The following is a 21,565-nucleotide window of genomic DNA, read 5'->3' on the forward strand; positions in this document are numbered from 1 at the left end:
ATGTTGGCGTCACAGATGTTTTCTGTTTGCGGTAAGCATGTGTGGTGTCCCAGTGGGCACCCATTTTTTTGGCAGCGCAGATGCTGGATGCACTGCTGTGATATTGTTGTTGCACTATCTATTTGAATGATCCCGAAGCACCCAGATGAAATGGGGGGGGTTGCATTCCTGCATTACATATGCAGTAATGCACATGACATGGGTTACCTGGAGGCACCAGTAGTGTGAAATATGTATATGGAATTTCATATCAGTATTTGCTACCATCCACATCAAATCTTTTCTTTTTCTTTTCAGAGCAGATAGGCCTTCTCTGTTTTAAATTTGATATGTTCTTGTATTGTTTTTAATTAAATTTTGTGCTAAAATTATTAACAAATCATTACATTCTGTCTTTTTTTTTATAAACAATCAACATTGTGTCCCAACTTTTTATGATCAGGGTTACATAGGTGAAAGTCTGTAATAATTTTTTTACTAGGTATGGGGTTATGTTTGACCTATGAATTAAACAGAAGATACAACTGTGTTAAAATCTACATGATAAAATAGCAATTCTTCCTCTTTAAGACAAAAGTAATACATATTTCAGGTCTTTCATCTTATACAAACTAGAGACATAATATGTAGACAATCAAGGTAGTATTTCCTCATTCTTTCTCCTTCTCCTCCTTCCTTCTTGCTGGTCCCTTTGCTTAAAGACATCATAAAGAAGCTCTACAATACAAAAGCTTCAGCTTGAGTGAGTGCATAAATGAAGCAACCAAATTTGATAGTCTCCAGAGGAATGCACTGTGCTCTAAATGTTATCTGGTAGCATCTGTTAGCTCAAGTTGTGAACGTTGTGAGCTGCAATGTTTGCAAAGCAGAGCTATTTCTCAGTTAATGTTAAACAGTGAGGAAATGCTGTAGCTGAAAGAATTTCTGGTGTTTGTTTTACTCACTATCTCCAAAAATGTTGGATGAAGAATTTAAAGTATTACTGATTTAGGTACCCTGGTTATTTAGTCATGTAAGTGACTGTCGTCATGAAAGGTTTATTGATGTCTGAAGTGTGGATTAAGGATGTGAAAATTCTCATTCTACAGTTCCAATATATATATATATATATATATATATATATATATATATATATATATATATATATATATATATATATATATATATAAGTTTGGGTTTTATTTTTGGAATATATGCAACTCATAAATTATCTCATACTTAAATAAATAAACACTTTATTCCCAATATTAACATGGATGGTTGCCTACTCCAGGTTTTCAAGTTCAGATCATGAAGTACAAAATTCTATCTGAATTTCAACAATAAAGTGGGTGTCCATTAAACCTCTGTTGACTGTCTCCTGCAAGAAATTACTATGTAAATATTTGCCTGACTACTCTGCAGAATTTTGTGAAACACCGCAATAAACAGTTGTTGGAATATCTTCTGTGCTTTGTCCCTGAAAACCACTTTTTGGGAACAGACATGATACATTCAGTATGAGTTGTCTCCTTTTTGGTTTCTGTTGTTACAAGACAATAAAATATAAGCTATGTGAGCAAATTTACATTTTCAATGTTTGAAGTATCTATGTACACTAGAACTGACTCTGTATAACTGTACATTGTCACAGAGAAGAGTGATGCCTCACTGGCTTCTTCAGGAAAACTTTCATGATCCATGAGGTCAGCTTTTATCTTATGTCACTTCCAAACAGGAAATCCTATTTACAGTACAATTTAACTTGTGTCAGCTACAACTCCTTAATGTTTTTAAAAATATTGTGCTGTTTTCACAGGGAATCACAAGGGGGGAAATTCTCTCCTACATATTACAAAGTAATAAATCAACAAAACTAAAGAAAAAGGACATAAAGTGACATTGTATAAAATTTATCGTGCATGTGAGTAAGAAACAAGGGAATGCATGATAGAGAATACTCCCAGAGGAATGAGCAGAGAAGCTATATTTTTAAATTTCAACAAAAAAAGAGGAAAATACATTTGCTAAATTTTTACCCAAGTGACCTTTTATCACATTGATTAAACTCAGACTTATTTATTTCCTATGATTGGAAAACCACAGTTTTTAACCACAGTGTCCAAATGTTTGTGTCAAATGACCAGTGACCTTTCTATATATAACTAAAAAATCTCAAATGTCCTCTTCAAGAACAGTGACAACCTTCATAAGAACAGGATCATTAAAAGATATTATCAACATCTTCCTATACAGTTTAGGACAATATAGACATTATATGTAAGGTGGACACAGTTGTGTCTGCAGACTGCTAAGAGTCTTCAAAGCACGAACCCAGCTGCACAAGTGCTGGATCAAACTGCCAGACCAATTAAAGTTAAAAAAAAAAAAAAAAAAAAAGGCATACAAGGGCACTGCAAATCTACATAAGCCATAAAAGCCATGCCACATTTACACCCTGTTAGGGCTAGTCTCTCTTAAAGGGACATGCGCACAGTTTAAAAAACAGACGAGGCAAAAAGACCGCTGGGAAAGCAGCAGGGTTGGGAAAGTCAGTTTAAAACATCTCAGCTACTATTGATTTCAGTAATAATTATTCTAATAATTTATTTAACATTAGTGAGAAGAATTTGTGCTAGAATACATTATTATTTTAGTATATGTGCAAATTTAAGCCAGTTTGTGTATCATTTCTTTACAACCATGTGATGCCAGACTGGCTGCGACAGTCAGATCAGTGTTATGATTACAAGTAATCCATTGTTCCCAACCCTGTAAAGCAGTGAGCGTGGCAGACCAGTCACATGCACGTTATGGGAAATGTGAGGCTAGACACATGAGTACTAACCTTTGGCTCTTGGCTGCTGGTTACTACACATCATACAGAATAACAAGCAGCTGCAAAGGGAGGAGACTCATGTCCAATGAAAGCACCATTCACGCAGTTAAGTTGAAGTTTTTTTCTGCTCCAGAACATTTGATCAACAACAGTCCAATCTGCTTTGACAGCAGCTGAACGTTTTTAAACCTCTCTTGGTTTCTGTTAATGGCAGAGACCTGTCACTCTGACCAGTTTCAGCCTCCCTCTACATAGACAGAATTAAGTCTGTTAACAATCAACAGTGAGCAATATATGGTCTGTTTTTTTTTCTTATACAATTGAGAAATCTTCTCTCTATTTTTTTTTACATGATACAGTGTACTGCGCAAAATGGATATGCGCACATACTGGAAGCATAATGTTGCTGAGAACATGCAAGTTGAGTATACAGCAGATCAAAACAGTGATGTTTCCAAATGTCTTCTTCTTCGTCTTCTTGAAACATCATTTGCTTCATTTGATTTGCATCTTCAAGCACGCGACTCTTTCTTCGCGTGTGGCTTATTTCCCAGCAGGGCATCAATCTCAGTTATGGTTTGAGGGGTCATTTGGGATAAAATCTGAAATGAAAGAAGACTGCAGTCAGTTTAAAATGTTATCTTTTGTGTGTGTTGGTTGTCATTTTGTTATGCACAATGCCTAACGTATCTCTGGTTTAAACAAAACTCAGCATGTCATGATAGAATACGGATATGGGAGAAAAGAGGAATACGTTTTTTTACCCGGAGGGCACCAAGGTTCTCAATGAGCTGGTCTGCATTGGAAACACCCAGAAGTACTGAGCTGACTCCCTCACTGCGCAGACACCAAGCTGAAAGAAAAGAGAAATCCAAGAAGCCCTGAAAACTTGTGTGCTTTAACAATTTCCTATACTTAAGTTATATATATCTGTTTGAAGATGGACCAAAAAGTCCATTATAAAACACTGGGAAGAGAATAAAAAGCCAGAAAAAAGAAAAAAACATTTGATAGAACATCTCACAGCTAATCAGGTTAATCTGCAACAGGCCAATGAGATAAGATTGGCTATAAAAAGAGAATCCAGAAAGGCTGAATCTAAGAAGTAAGGATGAGGAGTAATTTAATAAGAAGTATTTCTTTATATAAAACTGAAGAGAATTTGGGAATTTAATTGTCTACAGTATCATCATCACAAGATTCACGGAAACTGCAGTTCAAAACAGCACGCCTAAAAAAACATTATTGAATGAATGTGACCTTTAAGGCCTTAGGCAGAACCACATAAACAACCCATTCTGTTTTACATATCACACTGCATGGATTTAGACGCACTTCCAAAAACCAGTAAGTCAAGATAAATCTCTGCTGCACCCGGAAATACAAGTTCAAACTTGAAACAAAACAACAACAAAAAAAGAATCTCTTATGCTCTCTCTGGACTGGAGTTCATTTAAGAAAGACCAGCAATGACAACCTCCTGATCATTGTCAAAAACTGTCCAGCAGTCAGACCACACAAATTTTAAATGTCTTTAGGAAATCACGGACACTGCATGCTCCAGTAAAAGAGAAGGACCAGTTAGTTTGTTATCAGCACACGAATGAAAAGGTAGCATCTGTGATGACATGGAGTTACATCACTGAATGTAACATAGGTAATCTGCAAATCTGTGAAGGCCCATCAGTGCTTAACAGCCTATTGATACTAGTTTTAAAGCAAAATTTGCTGTCATCCAGACTGTATTTTAAAGAAAGGCCTTGCTTTCTCATGAAACTTATTTCACTTATAGATTTCCAGTAACCGGTTTTATAAATGTTCAGAAACATTAAATTATATCAGTTTTAATGTTTGACATTTTCAGTCAAATACAGCGTTTAACCCATTTGCAAATGATCACATACTGTCTTTAATTACTTTTAACTCAGTTCCTTTTTAATAGGCTTTTATTTGGGAGGAAAGTGCATCATATCCTGTTGGCCTAAAACACTGATTCCAAATCTGTATATTTTATTGTAGGCAGGCAAGGTTTAGCCTTGTAGCTACACTTGTGCTAGACTAGGCTAAACTAGAGAAAAATAGTTTCAAGCAGGCAGCAGGTGTATGGAAAACATTTCTGTGACCTGCAACAAAATAATTTGCCTTAATTTCCCATAATTACTAAATCAGTACTTACACTCTGCACCTGCAGGTGGCCACCCAGAGTAAATCTTGTGGACAATAAATTTTAACTTGGACAGTAACACAAGCACATGTATGAACAAAAGCTTCAAGTTGAATGCACAATGTTCATACGTTAAGTAAGGCTGTTTGACAAGGCTGTACCTATGGCTAGTTGTGCAGCAGTGCAGCCCAGTCTGTCTGCCAGTAGATGGAGCTCCTTGATTTTAGCGAGCTGCCTGCGTCCCTCCTCACTGTTCACTCGCTCCTTCAGCCACTGGTATCCCTATAACCAAAATGGAGAAAATTGTGGATATTATACTGATTTCATGTTTTAATATCTAGTAGATTTAGAACTACACATATATTTTTGGCTGATTTTGAGTGATAGAAATCTCTGAAGAGTGTCACTTAAATCAAACTGACCTTCATTGCTGCTCTGGAGCACTCTGGCACACCATCACTGTACTTCCCTGTGATTAATCCGCAAGCAAGTGGAGACCAGGTCATTGCTCCCACACCTGAGAGAGAAAAAAAGATTGAAACTCAATTAACTTTTCATGGAACACAACTGAGAGGGCAAAATTGTGGGGTCGTGGGTGTCTGACCGATCTTGTGGTAAAGTTCTGGAAGTTGCACTTCAACTTTATCCCTCTGGAAATAATGATACTCTGCCTGCTCACACACGGGTGGTATCAGATTGAACTGGCGTGCAACTGAGTATGCCTCCTGGTCCCGGACAGAAAAACAAAATGCCATGGTTACAGGTCAGCATTTTGGTCAGAAGCGGACATTTGCAAAGTTTCATGATTGTCAAAGTGGTAGCTCTGTATTCACCATAATCTCCATCGCACTCCAGCGTGACGTCCCCCAGTACATGGCCATACCCTGGTTTATTACAAACGTCATGGCCCGAACAATCTCTGCAAAATCACAAAATATTTTATAACATGAAGCATAATTTTAAGAAATTCAAGAAAACATATACTTAGATGAAAATATTTGGAGATTAGCAAAGGGCAAAAAATTATTTAAAGCATCTCAAACTGACCTTCCATCGGGCTGTTAACGTCATTTCTGTTAGCAAAAACTATATCCACATAATCTAGCTGGAGTCTTGATAGAGAACCTCGTAAACCTGTGATAAACAATCAAGTCAAGTTTATTTATAAGCACGTTTAAAAAACAGACGTTGACCAAAGTGCTGTACAATTTTAAAAACACAACCAGAAAACAACACAAAACAAATGTAGACAAATACCAGGAAAACAAAGGCTTAAATGTTAAAAACTCAATCTCAGTTAAAAGCCAAGCAATAACAATGAGTTTTTAAATTATTTATAAAAATGTCCTCCATTTGTGAGGTCCTGATGTGGAACAATGATCTATTATTACACTGACACTCTTAACTCATAACTCAAACAAGTGTGTCTTAAGCTAGAGCTAACATCCAGTGCTGACAGTCTCACCAAATATGCTAACATGCTAACACGCTAATTGAACTGCTGTTACATGCTAATGCTTAGGAGGTGGAATCTTCCCCACATATTTTAATATCTTAATTTCTTAATCTCTATTTTAAGATATTGCAGTTTAAAGTAAACTGGTGCATCAACAAGCAGCTACCTGACAAACCAAACTGCTATTATGCCTAAAAACAACAAATTTATATTATATTTCAAGTCATATTTGTTGAAATAGTTGAAAGTTAGATTTGGGCTGAAAAAAAATGGATAAAGGAATAAATAACAATAAAAAGCCACGAAAGCCAATAAAAAGTCATGAAAGCAAATCCCAAACACAAAACTATATGCATTAAAAATAATTTTTGCTAATTGTAATTTTAAGCTAAGGAGATTTTGGTGTATCGGTGGTATGACAGGTCCATAAACTGTAACGTTGCTTTAAAAAAGAAAGACCCTCAAGCAAAGGAAAATAGTGGACAGTCTTCTAGTTAGCTTTGTGGTAGGTTGGGTAAGACCACACAGTTAATGCAACGGTAATGTACCCTTCATGCCAGAAGTATAAATTCATATCAGAATAAAAGTAACATCTGTTGTCAAAATTTGCTTTGTAGATAGATTCCAAAAGTTTTGAATGGGCATTAAAACTTTGCACAAAAGCCTTGAAGCTCCCAAAATAGGATTTATGTTGGTGAAGAAGCATAAATAGCTTTAAGGGTAAGTATTTCATGGCTGATTTAGACCTAGAATGAAGCGAGTTACATTGTGAAGGGCAAAGCCAGGTCAGGTTAAGCAAGTCTTGAGTGCTACATGTAGCTCACCTATTGCATAATGACCTAAAATCACAAGCTTTGTGACTGTCCCTCAGCTTACTTAGTTGCATGGTAAATAGTTACCCCATGGCCTTACTACATCAAGAACAAAGTAAGGGGACCTTACACAAGGATTATTTTTGGAAGCAGGGACTGATTAAGTAGCTGGAAAACAACTGTGTTGACATGCCACTTGCACATATCTACATGCTCTATAGTCATTCACTCTTTATAAATATATATATACACATACATACAGTATATAGACATATATAGATAGATTCTACATATAGAGTCAATCAATTTTTTACATTCTGGGAAATATTTAATATACAATTAAAAATGCAGAATATCCTGAGATAACATGGAGAGTTCAGTTCTGGAAGTCCTCTTTCCTGTTTTAAACCTAACATTTTTAGTTAAGTTGTAGGAACTTAACTAAAAACTTAACTTTAATTTCCTGATTGAAACTGTAATTTAATTTGCTGACCTTAAATTAAACCAACGCAGACTTCTTTTTTTCTGTGTGGTTAACCATTCTTAAATTAAGGTGTAAATGACTTGATTTACCTTCAATAATGTGCTTTCTGGAGAGTCCTCTCTCAGTCTCTGCTCTGTAGAGTGATGAAAATACACATTATTGATATTCTGTGGAAATTACAAAAGTAAACAAGATCTTTTTAAAAGGAAAAACTGTAGTCGCTTCATGTTTTACTTACTGGCCTCCCCAATAAATTTTTGTAGTGATGACAAAACTTGAGCGCCTGGCAAGGACACAAATGTGACCAATCAGGAAATTAATTTGTACATAACGACATTCATATCCTTTTATAGTCGTCATAAAGCCAAAGCTTTACATTTTTTTTAAAGAAAAAAAGTAATAATTCCCCTTGAGAAAATTAAGATAGAGCAGTTTGACAGTGCATTTAAAAGAGGGATTAATAGAGATTACTTAAGGTGAAAAAAGGGAGGGAAAGGCATTTGTGGTCTAATACAGTTAGAAAGCTTTTTACATGCATGTCATTCAGTAAAGAAACAAAAAAAAGGAGTTATATTACCTCCATCCTTTCTTTTTGACAATGTTCCCTAGAGTAATTTCCGCTCTGTGGAGAAAAAACACCATTGATTGTGATGAGTTAATTTGAGATTGCTGCACAACATCATTAAATTACTTTGAAAATATGCAAACATATCGACTGTTAAAGACTGAAGGACACTTTGTTGAGATGTTGACTAGAAGAGAAAATTTTAAAAGAAATGCTGCTGTACAAGATGAGAAGCTTTTATAAAAGGTTGGCAGAAGAAAGCCTGACCTTCCAGAAGCGTACACCTCTGCCGTGTCAAACAGGTTCACTCCATTCTCATAAGCTATGGTCATCAGGTTTTCAGCCATCTGAGGGAACAAAAATTGAGACTGAGAGATGGTGACAAAGGAGGAATTCCAATTACATGGAGGTTGTTGGTGAAGGGCAACATGCAGGATAATGCAAATAATGTCTCCAAAACTCAAGCTGAAACCTTTCACTAATTGGAAGCACAAAGATTTGTGTTTTAAGAGCAGATTGTGTTTTGCGAAAGCAACATGAGTGAAGGTGCTGAGGAATCTCATACAAAAAACAGAGTTCTCACCTCATCTGAGATCTGTGACCCAAATGTCACCCAAGTGCCTGGACAAGAGGAAAGACAGACAGCGTGTTTGGTTTTGAGGGTTTGAAACAGAATTTTTCCAAACATTCAAACCAACTCACCTAACCCAAGGCAAGACACACGTAGACCTGACTTTCCCAGGTTCCTGTAGGACAAAAAATAAAAAATAGTGGCATAAAGCTATTAAGCTTTCATTTCAGTTACATTCTCACATTTAAACATAGCAAAAATTAAATATTGCTCTCATGATGAGCAATAAAATCAAAATTATGCTTAGACATAGATAGATAGATAGATAGATAGATAGATAGATAGATAGATAGATAGATAGATAGATAGATAGATAGATAGATAGATAGATAGATAGATAGATAGATAGATAGATAGATAGATAGATAGATAGATAGATAGATAGATAGATAGATTTGTATATGAAGACTCTTCCTACAGCTACAAACTGAAAGTCCTTACTGCCTTGGGGACAGTTAGCTCCCTGTGTCTAATTATTTCTGAATAACTGACCTTTTATCCATCATATGTTAACAGTTGAGTGTATTACAATCGGTCAGTCAAACAGCTTTAGGGGACAGAGCTCAGCTCAGTTAGAGTCCTGACAAAACCTTTTTTGTTCTGTACAGTAAACGGCCCAAAATACTCCATAAGCTTAAGAGGAGTCCATTACCCAACTTGCCACATTTGATTATCCAGACAGCTGAATTTTGAAGGCCTGGCAGGGAGAAAGAGAAAGCTGCATCTCTGACCATATCTCAAAACAACGTGGGCTTTTTTCTCTCCGCCTCCTCCTCCATGTGCGCTCTCCCCCATTCTAATTAGCCTGGGAGCCAGCTGGAGGGGCAGCAGAATTGCAGTGCAACTCACTGCTCGCTGTCTTTTTCATCTCCAGTGCCTCTCCCTTCTTTGCCTGCCTGCCTGTGTCCAACACAAATAGCCAAATGCAGACAGACAGACTGTCAAAGCATTTAGACACAGTCAAATGAGTGCTGCTTTTATTTTTCTGGTCTATTTTTAATGCTGAACCTGATGCTATTTTTAGATTCTTGCATATGTAAGCATTTGTGTCCCACTGTGTGTGCTGTGTGGGGGCATCAGCGTTCATGTGTGCACTGCGTGTGGGTGTCAAACACACATGGACTGTGTCATTACATGAAAACCCTATCAAAATAGCACATGGGTGAAAGGTCAGGGATGATAAATAAAGGGAAAATGTGTTTGTGGGGGTTTTGTGTTGTTTATTCCTTGTATGGTAATCTGGCTCACGTTTGTCAGCCAATGACAGCTCAGCCTGTTCTCTAACAATGGCAGTCACTTTGAACACTGAGACATCTAAATGAGACGCAAGTGGAAAACACTTTTCACAGACTTTCCTTTTTAAGCTTATTCCAGATTATTTTTATCGGTTTTGTTGTCCTTAAGTGACATATTGTATGACATTTTTATGCCATTTTTCTTAGCATGGGAAAGTTAAAAAGACATTATTTTGTAAAACTGCATTTGATAAGGCTGGATGAATGTCAGCAACCCTAAATAGTCCCCTGCAACTTAACTGTATCTAAGCACCAGCAGGATATGAAGAAGATATCTTACACTACAAAGAGCAGTCTTAAGTTCTTCATTTTTAGAGAAGTCAAAGAGAATCTTACGAAAAATGTCTTGCATCTTCAAAATTATGCATGAGCAGCCTGTTAATTAGCCTAGGGCTTTAGAAAACACGTAAATTAATTACATTAATAAATTTGTCACTGCTTCTTTCCATAATTTCATTTTCAAACTGTACCGCAATGATAGACAGAAAGGTTATTGTAGAAAAAACAACAAAAACACAACAACTAAACATGAGTCAGCATGAGGAAAATGTCAAGCATCCAGAAGAATCCACAGCGCTTACACAAGTGTTTTAATATGCTTACGCTTTTTAAAAATGGAATACGAGTACGTGACTTGGTCATATTAACATGACTGGTTAACACTGTGAATTAATGCATCATGCCTAGAGCAAAAAAAAAAAAAAAAAAAAAAAAAATCCTGGCATGCATCATTGGGTAAATCCAGTGATTGTTGTGTCCAGTAAAATGTTTTTTGTAATATTATTATTATTTGTTCTGGGCAGTGGAGGATGTCATTGTTTCTGTGTGTGACAACTGGCCGCCCCCTCCCTGCTCTTAACTCCACCACTCTCTGCAGTGCTGCAGTCTGCTAAATTACTATCAGAGAGTCTGGAGAAACACATGCTCACTCTTTCCTCTCACTATCTCCCTTATGACATTCTTTCCCACTATCTCTCACGTTCACACTGACACACACGTATGCAGACAATTGGCCCATATTTCATCTGACGGGCAAAAAAATGGACAAGATCTTTAATGTGCAAGGCTTTCACGTGAATATTCATGCTTGATGGGTATTACACTCGAACACAGGCACAGATCTGCATACGGACATGCATGAATGCACTTGTGAGCAGGGCACACAGAACCACAGATGCTTCTCTGTAGCCTCTGTAAGCAGGGCTCCCTGTGTTTTCTTATCTATTTTCTTTTTCTCTTGCCATAAATCATCATCTTCAAACAAGCTGATTATAGGGACTTGCCTACTGTATCCATACATTATTAATAGGGGAAAGAGAGGAGGTGCACAGGTGCGCAGTCATAGTGTAGTCAGCATTTTAACCTATGCTGACATTTACAGTTAGTTTTCACCCGAGACAGAAGGAAGACACTGAATACAGATGGTTAGGTGCAGCTGATGGAGTTTTTTTTTCATGCAGTTGTCATAAAATGCCACACACACACTGAGCAGGCTCTTCTCTAGAGGGAAGCACACCTAGATATTAATAACACTCGCGTCAGAGTGTGTGTGCTTATACTTGCATTTTCTGCACACAAACTGTGGGAAGATGGTGAACACTCATTTTCTTTTAATAACACTACACTATTTCTGGACCTTAAGGAGTCAGTTTGCTCAAATTAAAACAAACAGATTCTCATCATAATGTCTCATTTATGCTCACAATATACCCTTTTATTTCCAAATAATTTTTTTTTACTTAAAAGTGGCATCAGAGCCATATCAGGGTAAATAAACTAAATCCTCAGAATGGCTTGATACTGATTTAAGTCAAATGTTCTGTTGATTGAACTTGGCTGTAAGCGTGATGGACAAGAGCCAAGTTTAAAAATCTAACTTCATCTTTTTTTTTTAAAGCATTTGGCTACACAGCAACACAACATCCTTGGAATGTGTCAAACTGTATCACAACAAACAATTTGTTATTTCTGTAATTTTCCTATAAGGTGAATGTTTGTAATGAATGAGCCTGGGAATTAACCCTTTAAAACCTTAGGTTTTCTCTCAGTTTGAGGACTTTAGGAACAGATGGTGCCTATAAGTTGTCATTTTGAAGAGCTCACTTTAATTGTCTGTACTAAAATGGCTGTAATTTTGTCTTGCTTCACTTTATCAGAGTTGATAAAGTTCACCAATTCTATTATGATTTGATGGTGGTTTAGAGCTACAGTTACATCATTTCAAGAAAATATTCATGTTCATCCTCATCATTTTCAGTTTTTCTTTATTTGTGCTATGTGCCTTCTACAGTAACTCTTCACCAGTATTAACACAAGCTACAAGTGTTTCCTTTACTGTGACTTCAGAAATACTCAAATAGACTGTTTCAGGGATGTACTCATTCCATTATAGGTATGCAACTTTTGAGCAGAGGCCTAAAAATAGGCACAGAGCTCAGAGGGTTAAAGTTAATGTTGAAATACTGAATCCTGGACTAAAGTTTAGTTGTAAACATGACAATATGTACAGCACTTTTGCATACATTATACCTTTTAGTGGAATTCTTGCTGTTGTACATGTAAACTTATGGAACCAACTGTCTCTCATCTTAAGACATATTTAATTCTGTATATTTTAATTATGTATTACAGTTCTCTTTTTTTCCAAATGCAGTTAAATTAATTGTTTTTGTCTTTATAATGTTTATGTAGAGCACTTTCAGTGAACACCAGTTATTGATGTACTTTTATGAATAAACTGGATTTGTCTTATTTTGATGGGGAGTTGGATGGAAAAGGTAACCTTGAGGAGAAAAAAATTGCAACAAATATTTGAAATTCATTATTTAAAAAGCTCACTGCTCTGTGCTGCTGTTTCATATCTGAGAGAGGGATAAAGATAAATGTGTAAATATCTCCAATGCCCTGATTTACTGCCTCACATATGACAGCTCGATTAATTTAAACAGATCAAAAAAGTCAGTAAGATGTCATCCCACATTTTAGGCTCCCTTTAACTTGACTTTAAGTCTTTAAAAACATCTCAAGTACTTTGTAATGAATAATGTATATGAAAACACTTACATTTCTCACTGTCTGCTCCTGTTAAACAGCTGAATATCTGGTAACACTGAGACTTTTAAATGCTCCCTGGCGCTGCTTAAAATTCAGATTGAGTTTCAAAAAACTTTATTTATCCCATTTACAGCTTACCACAGACACCAGTCAGCAATCAAAGTGCTGTGTATCAGACATAATCAGCACAGAGGTCGTTGGAAGACATGACATTAAATAATCAACAATAAAACAAAAAGTACCAACACAGGCTAAGACACCTGTTAGCTCAGCTAAAATAAAGCAATTACAGAAAAAATGCCATTTAAAATGACTGCTGTTGAGTTAAGAAGTGTGACAGCTGAAGGAATTAAAAGATGTAAAATATCTATTGGTTCTCTTTTGAGGAGCATGGCATATTGACGTAAAATGACAAATTTAAAAAAAGACAAAAAAGAAAAAGATTTTATTACTTTTTCAGAGTCTGTGGAAACTCTTAAGTCTTGGACCAGGTAAATATTGGGTTAGACAAATTAGGCTTGACAAGAGTATTTTGTGGATAGGATGCGGACACTCAGGTGATGATGCTTGCTGGTCAGAACAGACAGCTGCTGCTGTCCGCAGTCGATTGTTGACAAATCCATGTCTCATCACACAACAGTGACCTAGAGGTTACATCACATTTTGAATAGATTATTAAATTAAAGTTCTCTGCTTCATGTACTTCTCAAAGTTTACAAGCTTTAAATCTCTTCAACGTGCAGGTGCACAAGTAATGAAAGTATTGTTCAGTTATGTGATATATATATATAACTAGAAGTTTCAGAAACAAGGCAACATAAAATTTAACTTGTATTAGAAATTGAAAACTTCTCATAGTTTGAATGTATTTTGGTTGCAAGCCAGGCTGAAATGAAGGAAGTTAAGATACAGTGTGACTTTGCCTAAGAGTTGTTGGGCCTCATAGTGAGTCACTAATCTGTTCATCCGACTGGAAACTCAGCAACAAAAATCCAGAGAGAGGAGAGCTGAAGGGCAAGTGTGCTGCAACTGCCCTGTTGTTCTCCTCTGTGCTGCACAAAGCATTTCTTTCCAGTGTTTATTAATAATCACCACAATATGAGGCCAAATTACTTAATTATAATTTAATTAATAATGATGAATCCATTGTGTGAAATGCTCTTGTTTACAGTTTGGGATTTATGAAAAATGGAGACGTTTGGGTTTTATAGACATATGAAGAATCTCTTTACTAAATATTGTATGTGTAATCATAGATACAGTGAATAAAGCGAGGCTGTAATTTGACTGTAACAAGCAAATCACTGAAGCTTTAAATAACAATTTATCTGCAAAAATCCAATACATAAGCATTAACATTACTTCATCACTTGCTGAGGTTACAGGCTTTTAAAACTCACTTTTCAAGTGTACTTTGTTAGACAACAGCAGGTCTGTGCATAGTTAAATGTCAGAACACTTCAAATCTTCTTGCAAATAACCTTTAAATGGACATTTCTGCTCTGCTCATCTTTGTCAAGGCTTTGCTTTAGGATAAACAGGAGCAGCAAGGCTTAAGAGTCTGACTGAAGCACTGTACAGATTTTAAAAGGAGAATACCAATAAACTGCAGCAAGCAGGGGCAGTGGCATTTTACTGCAATCTATTTCTCCATTCAATTAACTGTATATTGGATTGCAGAAAATGAAAGTAGGATCATCACATTTTCCATAATGTTACAGTATAGAACAGCATTTTAGTAGATTTGCATAGGGGTAGTCAAACATGCTACTTTTCCATTTAATTTTTTATAAATACCACTAAAAAAAACAAAAAAAAACAAAAAAAAAAAAACAGGAAACCGAATTGGGACTGAATTATTTTGTTAGTGAGTATTAAACTGGTTGGTCTGGCCAATGCTTGGCGTAGCTGAGACAAGGCAGGCAGTGTCATCTGCTGGTAGGTAAAGATGTGGGTAGGCCAGATGTTTAAACTACAAAATGTTCTATTTTACAAATGAGTTTTTAAGCAGTTAGTTACTGATGCAGAGGGACTTTAAGGGTGCGGCATATAACCTAATCAAATGTCAGTCACAGGAAAACTTAATATATCATTAAGAACTTTACTAAAATAACATTTTATTCTCTTAGAATAAGCCATTTATATCTACTTGTCATGAACAGCTGCCATAATTGTGTCACTATTCTTACTATGGTGTCACTGAATGGACAAACAGCTCTGTGTGAGAAGTGAGAAGCCTCATTATAAAGTAAGTTTTAAAACTGCAGTACGTTCTCTGTCTGTCTCTGTTTTGGATAAGTAATGTCTTAAAATTTTTATTTTAAGATTTATTTTAGTTTTCATTTTAAGACATTTTAAGGCAAAGAAGACAGTACACGTTTTGAAGTAGTTACCTATAGTAGTCATCACTGCACCTGTGGCAACTGGATCCACTCACAGATGAAAACATGTTTATGTCTGGAAGAATTTTGGCCACTGACAGCCCCTGTCCATTCTCAACTGTGCTTTGCTTTTGAAATAATTCATAAACCCATCTTTACCACAGATGTCAGCAATTTTTATATATTGTAACTTTAGGGCAGACAGCTCCTTTTTCCTTTGTTTTAACTTGTTGGTTAAAGTAGCTCAGTTATAAGATCATGTTGATGAACTTAAAGCTCATTTTTTTAAATACTGTCTCTTCCCAGCATAATTAACTATAGGGGTTGCCAGGCAACCATCCGACCTGCTAAGCTAAATTGCAAACCTGCCTGTTATAGCTTCATGTTAAGCATACATACTTTGTTGCTAATAAATAACTATTCAAAGATGTTGAACCATTCCTTTGACAAACTAAGAGCTAGGTTCTCTGCACAGAACTAATATGTTGCTAAAGACAGATCCAACAGATTAAGGCACAGCAGAAAAGTGATGTTTGATGATTTTTTTCACATGTCATTGTGCTGGATGCTTGGCTGCTTACACGCTCTGCCTCTCACTCTGCATTAGCATTATGGCATCCAGCTGCTTGCCACTGACACAATTTGCCTTGTGGCCATTAACTTCCCAACATCTGTAAGGAACTGTGGCAGATACACGTATGGCATTTTTATAAATCTGTAAATAAATGCATTTTACTAAACTCTAAAAGTTATTTTAACAAACAAGCCTTAGTGACTGGTTTGTTTGTTTGTTTGTTTGTTAAAATAATGCTAATTAAGCTCTGTACAGATTTCTGCTGAAATATTTAGTTTTATGATTTAATTTGATACATGGATGTATTTTTTACTCTGCATGTCTCCGGTAATTGCATGTAAATTACAAGTAGGTTTTCAGTGTCACTGAATTTTATATACTTTACTGTCTATTTAATACTTAGCAAATGAACAAAAAGGCTATAGTTTGGTGACAATGTTTTCAGTGATGGAACTGATTGTTACTCCTCAATAGACCTTTTTTTTCTTGCCATGAAGAAGTTACAAACACACACACACACACACACACACACACACACACAATGTTGCAATGCATTTTTGAAAAAGATAATAAATAAAAGAGGAATATTTTAAACAAATTTAGTCAGAAACTTAAATTAAAACACTGCAGGGATTTATGAGAGTTATAAGTGGCAGCGGGGACCATCGTCTGTCACCTGTCAGTGAGTGATGAGTACTGAGGTTAATGAGCTAGCAGGGGGGTTTAGAAAAGATGTAGTCAAACAGGGCCAATAATGGCAAAGATATGTACCATCTGGAAAATGGGATTAGATCAAATTCACTCCCAACTGTTCACTCCTGCTCTCCCATGGTATTCATTTGGCTTCAATCAGTGTCATGTTAAGAAACCCCTCACATTTACTCTGATATGCACTGTATCAGTCAAGCAGTATGCAGACCGGTTTTGTGCAGACCGGCCTAATCATTCGAATAGGGTGATGCGCTGCCTCATCCAGACTACACCCGCATGCTAAAGCTTTCAGCAGATTCAGTCACAGGGAGGACTGATAAGCGACAGCAGTGCTGCCCTGATTAGAGAATAAGACGAAAACTAAAGGCAATGCCTGGGGAGTTGCCAATGGCAACACTAGCTGGCCATATGCTGTAAAGACTTATTGTGCTGCTGCACTCCCTATTAGTGACACTTTTCAGGAGACAGCAGCACTGACAGAATAATGCAACTACATCACAAGTATGCATGCATCTCTAATGAAGACATTTAAGTGGATATATCCTACTTTTGTCTCAGACCTCACTCCCTTTTTGAGCATCCAATTAAATGAGAACAAAATTGCCTGAAGAGAATGGTAGGCTTTCAATCAACCTGATTTCCAGGAAAACAGGTCATTAAAACTCCCCTCCTAGTTATTGAATTTTCCAGTCTAACTATGGGAAATATATGGTAGGAGGCTGTGCTCTAGAGTGTCATATTAAACTGCATGCCTTTTATGAACATTCATATAAACATGCAACACTTTCCACTGCTTTAAGAACCCATCTGTGCATCAAAGCTGTATGAACTGCTGCTATTGTCAAGCTGAAGCCCTAATCCATCAAGCTGAAGTGAATCTAACACAAACAAGTCTTTTCTTGCTGTTTATCTAGGCTGATTTTCTATCCTATTTCATGACTCAGACCTGGTTTGTGCGACAACGGTTCTTCTGTGCATACGATGCGTGTCTGAAGCACTATTTTATGAAAATGAAATGCTTTTAAAGCCGGGTGTCCTGAGGTGATTTTCTGAAAGCTGTTATTGGAGGTGGGCTTTTTATTAATCTGTGGTGAGGAGCAAAAGGCCAGGGTGAAATCTACATAAAGTCTATGAAAAATGTTCCAATATGCACACTGTCTGTTATAGAGCGCTAACATTTTGACAGTTTTGTTTGGATTAATATTTTTTTACATGCATCAGCATAAGCATTCTTAGGAGTTAATGTCATATTTTGATGCCATAGAAATTATTGCTGCATGTGCTTCTCTCTAAGGCATTTCTTATTCAACACATGGGTATGTAGCCTGTATGCACAAGTCATAGGAGGCACATTGATGACTTTTAACCTCAAACGCACCCTCAAAAAACATTGACAGAAATATGAATGAAAGGACCAAGCTCCTAGAGTTTTGTCATGACAGGAAGCCTGATTTTACCACATGCCATGCTATTTCTGATGGAGGGTTTTCCCACTAATGCTCATTGTGATAATCTACTACAGGAGGATCATGCAGAGTTCAAAAGGATGTGATAATCAAGCCCATTTGAGTCAGAAGTCACTGATGTAATTGAATCCTCCAGCTTCTCATCTCCTCCACCTCCCAGTCATACTCACCTGTACTTCATACTGGTGTAGCGCCCAATGGCCTCCTTCATGTGTGCATGGCCCTGTTGAGTCTGACGAGACCCTGGACCCTCCCTGGTCTTGACAGAGCCTTGGGACATGTAGTTGCCATTATTCCCTTGTCCACCACCTCCTCCTCCACTGCCTCCACCACCTCCTCCTCCACCACCCCCGCCACCGCCTCCCCCTCCACTACTTCCCCCAACTCCTCCACTGCTTCCTCCAGGAGGTGGAGCAGTGCGAAGGCCACAGAGTCGGTCCTCACTGCGACTCTTCAGGTTGTGTTCAGTGCATGCGAAAGACACCTGCATCCTGACTGTGCTCTCTGCTGTGTCTTATTCTGAGAGTCAAAGGTGAAGGGAAGTCACACAAACAGGAATGTCTACAAACTACCTGTGCTGTTGGACACGATTTCCCCGTTGTGCTGTTGTGGCAACGCAGAGATGCTCATACAAAGGGCTCAGACAGGGCAGGTCAGAGATGTTGGCTGAGAGTTAGTGGGAGCAGGCAAGAGTCCAGCCTCTAACATGACACACACAGAGTTACCGTCTGCTCTGTCTCCTGTCTGGCGATGCAAAACTGGCAAAAGGCTCTTAGAGTTTTCACACTCACAAGATGCATCAGGGCTGCCCTCCAAGAATCATCAGGAGGCTTGTAAGCTCTCAGCAGTCCTCAGACGAATTTGGGGATGTGGCAGTTCTTGGGAAGCCCAGCAGCCTCAGCGTAATAGATGCCTCCCTTGAGCTCTTCAGTTGCTTGGCCTTTCCCCACATACATGCACAGGCTCGTATGACTTATGTTGGGTGATACAGCACTTGCCAGCTTGCTGTTTTCTCTTCAGTTGATGTAAGTTGAATCTGTCTTGAGCTGAGGAGCTCCGGAGTGTGCCGCAGCAGCAAAGACAAAATCACAGCCACAGGCATCCTCACACCTCACGCCGATATAAGGCATATTAATTTATTTATTTCTTAATCACAAAGCAAAAACAAAAAAATCTATCTCAATTGCTCGAATTTACATTGCCGTTTGAGGATAGTCCGAACAGGATGCAGAGACTTCATATGATGCGAATTCACCCATTCAACCCCCACCGATGCATCATCGCCCAGCAGCTTCACGCAGCATCAATTTTGATGCAAGAGAGGGAAATCAGCTAAAGAAATTCAGCAGATACACAGAGCCGGTTTTTGCTACCTTCAGTACTTAAAGTAGTTCACGTACCGGCAGCAGCGGCAGCTGTGGAGGTCCCTCGTTATTCGGCACAATCTCACGGTGCACGGATTTAAAAAAAAACACCGGCACACTGGCCCCAAAATCAGCTGCAGCAGACATTTGAATCGCTCGATGCCGCATTTCGGCTCTTCCTCAGCATCACTTTGTCAGCTCACAGTCAACCTCTTTTTCTTAATTTTCTCTCTCTTTTTTTTCTTTAAAAAAAATATACATATACAGCGGCGCCAAAATGTTCACGACACACAAGCAGTGTGGGGGTTTGCAAGATAACTCTGTATGTGTATGTGTGTTGTTCTCACTCTGTTTCTATCTCTCCCCCTCTCTCGGGTGTGATCTCTACATTTTTCATCACATTGGCGTACACAAATTTCTTCACGTTAAGCTATATTAATGGAGCCACTGAGTCCTCAGCTGTATGCACCAAATTATTTGTCATATCTGGCACTGAAGGACTCCACATCGCATTTATAATTTTTTTTACACTTTATTTTTATATTTTATTTTATTTTACTTAAACTGACAGAGCTCCTAGTTTTTTGCACGTGGCTCCCCCTTTTCCTATATGCACAAATCTGCCACCACACCCATGCTCCCATACAAAACAGTGTGCCCATTAATCATTGTTTGTGTATTTGTATATCAAATTGCTAAAATGATCTTGATACCCTCTCAATGTACAAATTACCAGTATTATATGGCATAGCCTTTAATTTAATTATGCATCACATCACATTAATATAAAATTGATGTATTTATCATATTCACTTGGCAGTGACAATAGTCTTTTCAAGACAATGTTTAAAATTTTAACCCTGCTGCCATACCCTTAGAGAAAACTGTCAATCCAAGAGATTGAAGTCTGTGTTTGGTGTTTCCCCTGCAGGATCTACACCCCACAGTGGTGCAATCTGCAAAATATCTCACATGTGCATAAAAAAACACTCACACACATTCATCACATCTGTCAGTTTGTTCTAAGATCTGATGAAGTCTGTTTTTTTTTTTTAAAGTCCCAGAGCAGATTGTATAGCATCAGGATGTCAGAAGGATCTTTGATCAGCACCTTCCTCAGACATGTTTAGTGCAAGTTGGGACACAAAGTTTGTGTATAGGCCACCCACTGTGACTATTGAAAAGAGGAGATGGATAAATGATTGTTATTTTTGTGAAAGGGACATAATCACCAGAAAGCTCCATAATCACATTGATTAAGTCTTTATCCCTACTTGGGCTAAACCTTCACTCCAAGTAATGTGTATCACTTCATACAGGAACGCTGTTTCCCCCATCTGTTCCAAATGTATTTAAGTAGAACTGAGGTTAACACTAACATTTAGGGGCTTATCTTTCTTTTGCTTCATTCTGAAGTTAACTGTGCATCTCTGTGACTCATGTAAGAATTTTAGCCTGCAGTAAATTTGACCTTAGTAGATGGATGTATTTTTTCATGGACAGGCATCACACCTGGAAGATTATGAAGTATAATATTAATCCCCATGAAAATGTTTATAAGTCCTATAACTCTAAAAGCAGTCTTAGCACCAAAGCTCATTACAAAGTCAGCCTTTTTAAATTGATGTCCCTTATAAACTGCAAAGTCTCAATCTGAGATAAAACAGCAAAGCATAATTTACATAATGTTGCATCTCATCTACGGATTAACATGACCTGAGTGGATCTACCAACTGCTCAGTTACTTTTTCATATAGCGATTTAAGAGAACATCTGGTAGAATAAATTAA

The 21,565-nt window shown here is 37.4% G+C and overlaps 1 protein-coding gene across 1 annotated transcript; it reads right to left on the reverse strand.

The window, feature by feature from the left end:
• Window positions 1-1,218: 1,218 nt before the first annotated feature.
• LOC121654962 (voltage-gated potassium channel subunit beta-3-like) lies at window positions 1,219-20,009 on the reverse strand. The gene is made up of 14 exons (XM_042009346.1): window positions 18,582-20,009; window positions 9,002-9,045; window positions 8,883-8,920; window positions 8,567-8,646; window positions 8,312-8,356; window positions 7,973-8,017; window positions 7,824-7,867; window positions 6,030-6,116; window positions 5,816-5,901; window positions 5,587-5,707; window positions 5,405-5,499; window positions 5,144-5,264; window positions 3,583-3,671; window positions 1,219-3,420 (listed from the first exon to the last, which is right to left on the reverse strand). The coding sequence occupies exons 1-14, from the start codon at window positions 18,899-18,901 to the stop codon at window positions 3,331-3,333; spliced, it is 1,305 nt and encodes a 434-aa protein (XP_041865280.1). The 5' UTR covers window positions 18,902-20,009; the 3' UTR covers window positions 1,219-3,330.
• Between the last annotated feature and the right edge of the window lie 1,556 nt (window positions 20,010-21,565).

The sequence above is a fragment of the Melanotaenia boesemani genome, chromosome 15 (genome assembly GCF_017639745.1).
Source record: "Melanotaenia boesemani isolate fMelBoe1 chromosome 15, fMelBoe1.pri, whole genome shotgun sequence".
NCBI lineage: Eukaryota > Metazoa > Chordata > Actinopteri > Atheriniformes > Melanotaeniidae > Melanotaenia > Melanotaenia boesemani.

Excerpts from the sequence above, each read along its gene's own strand:
- LOC121654962 (XM_042009346.1), bottom strand. The coding sequence starts at position 18,901 with ATGCAGGTGTCTTTCGCATGCACTGAACACAACCTGAAGAGTCGCAGT. Across the intron at positions 6,117-7,823 it reads CAGAAAGCACATTATTGAAG|GTTTACGAGGTTCTCTATCA; the intron begins GTAAATCAAGTC and ends TGTTTATCACAG. Across the intron at positions 5,902-6,029 it reads CGTTAACAGCCCGATGGAAG|AGATTGTTCGGGCCATGACG; the intron begins GTCAGTTTGAGA and ends GTGATTTTGCAG.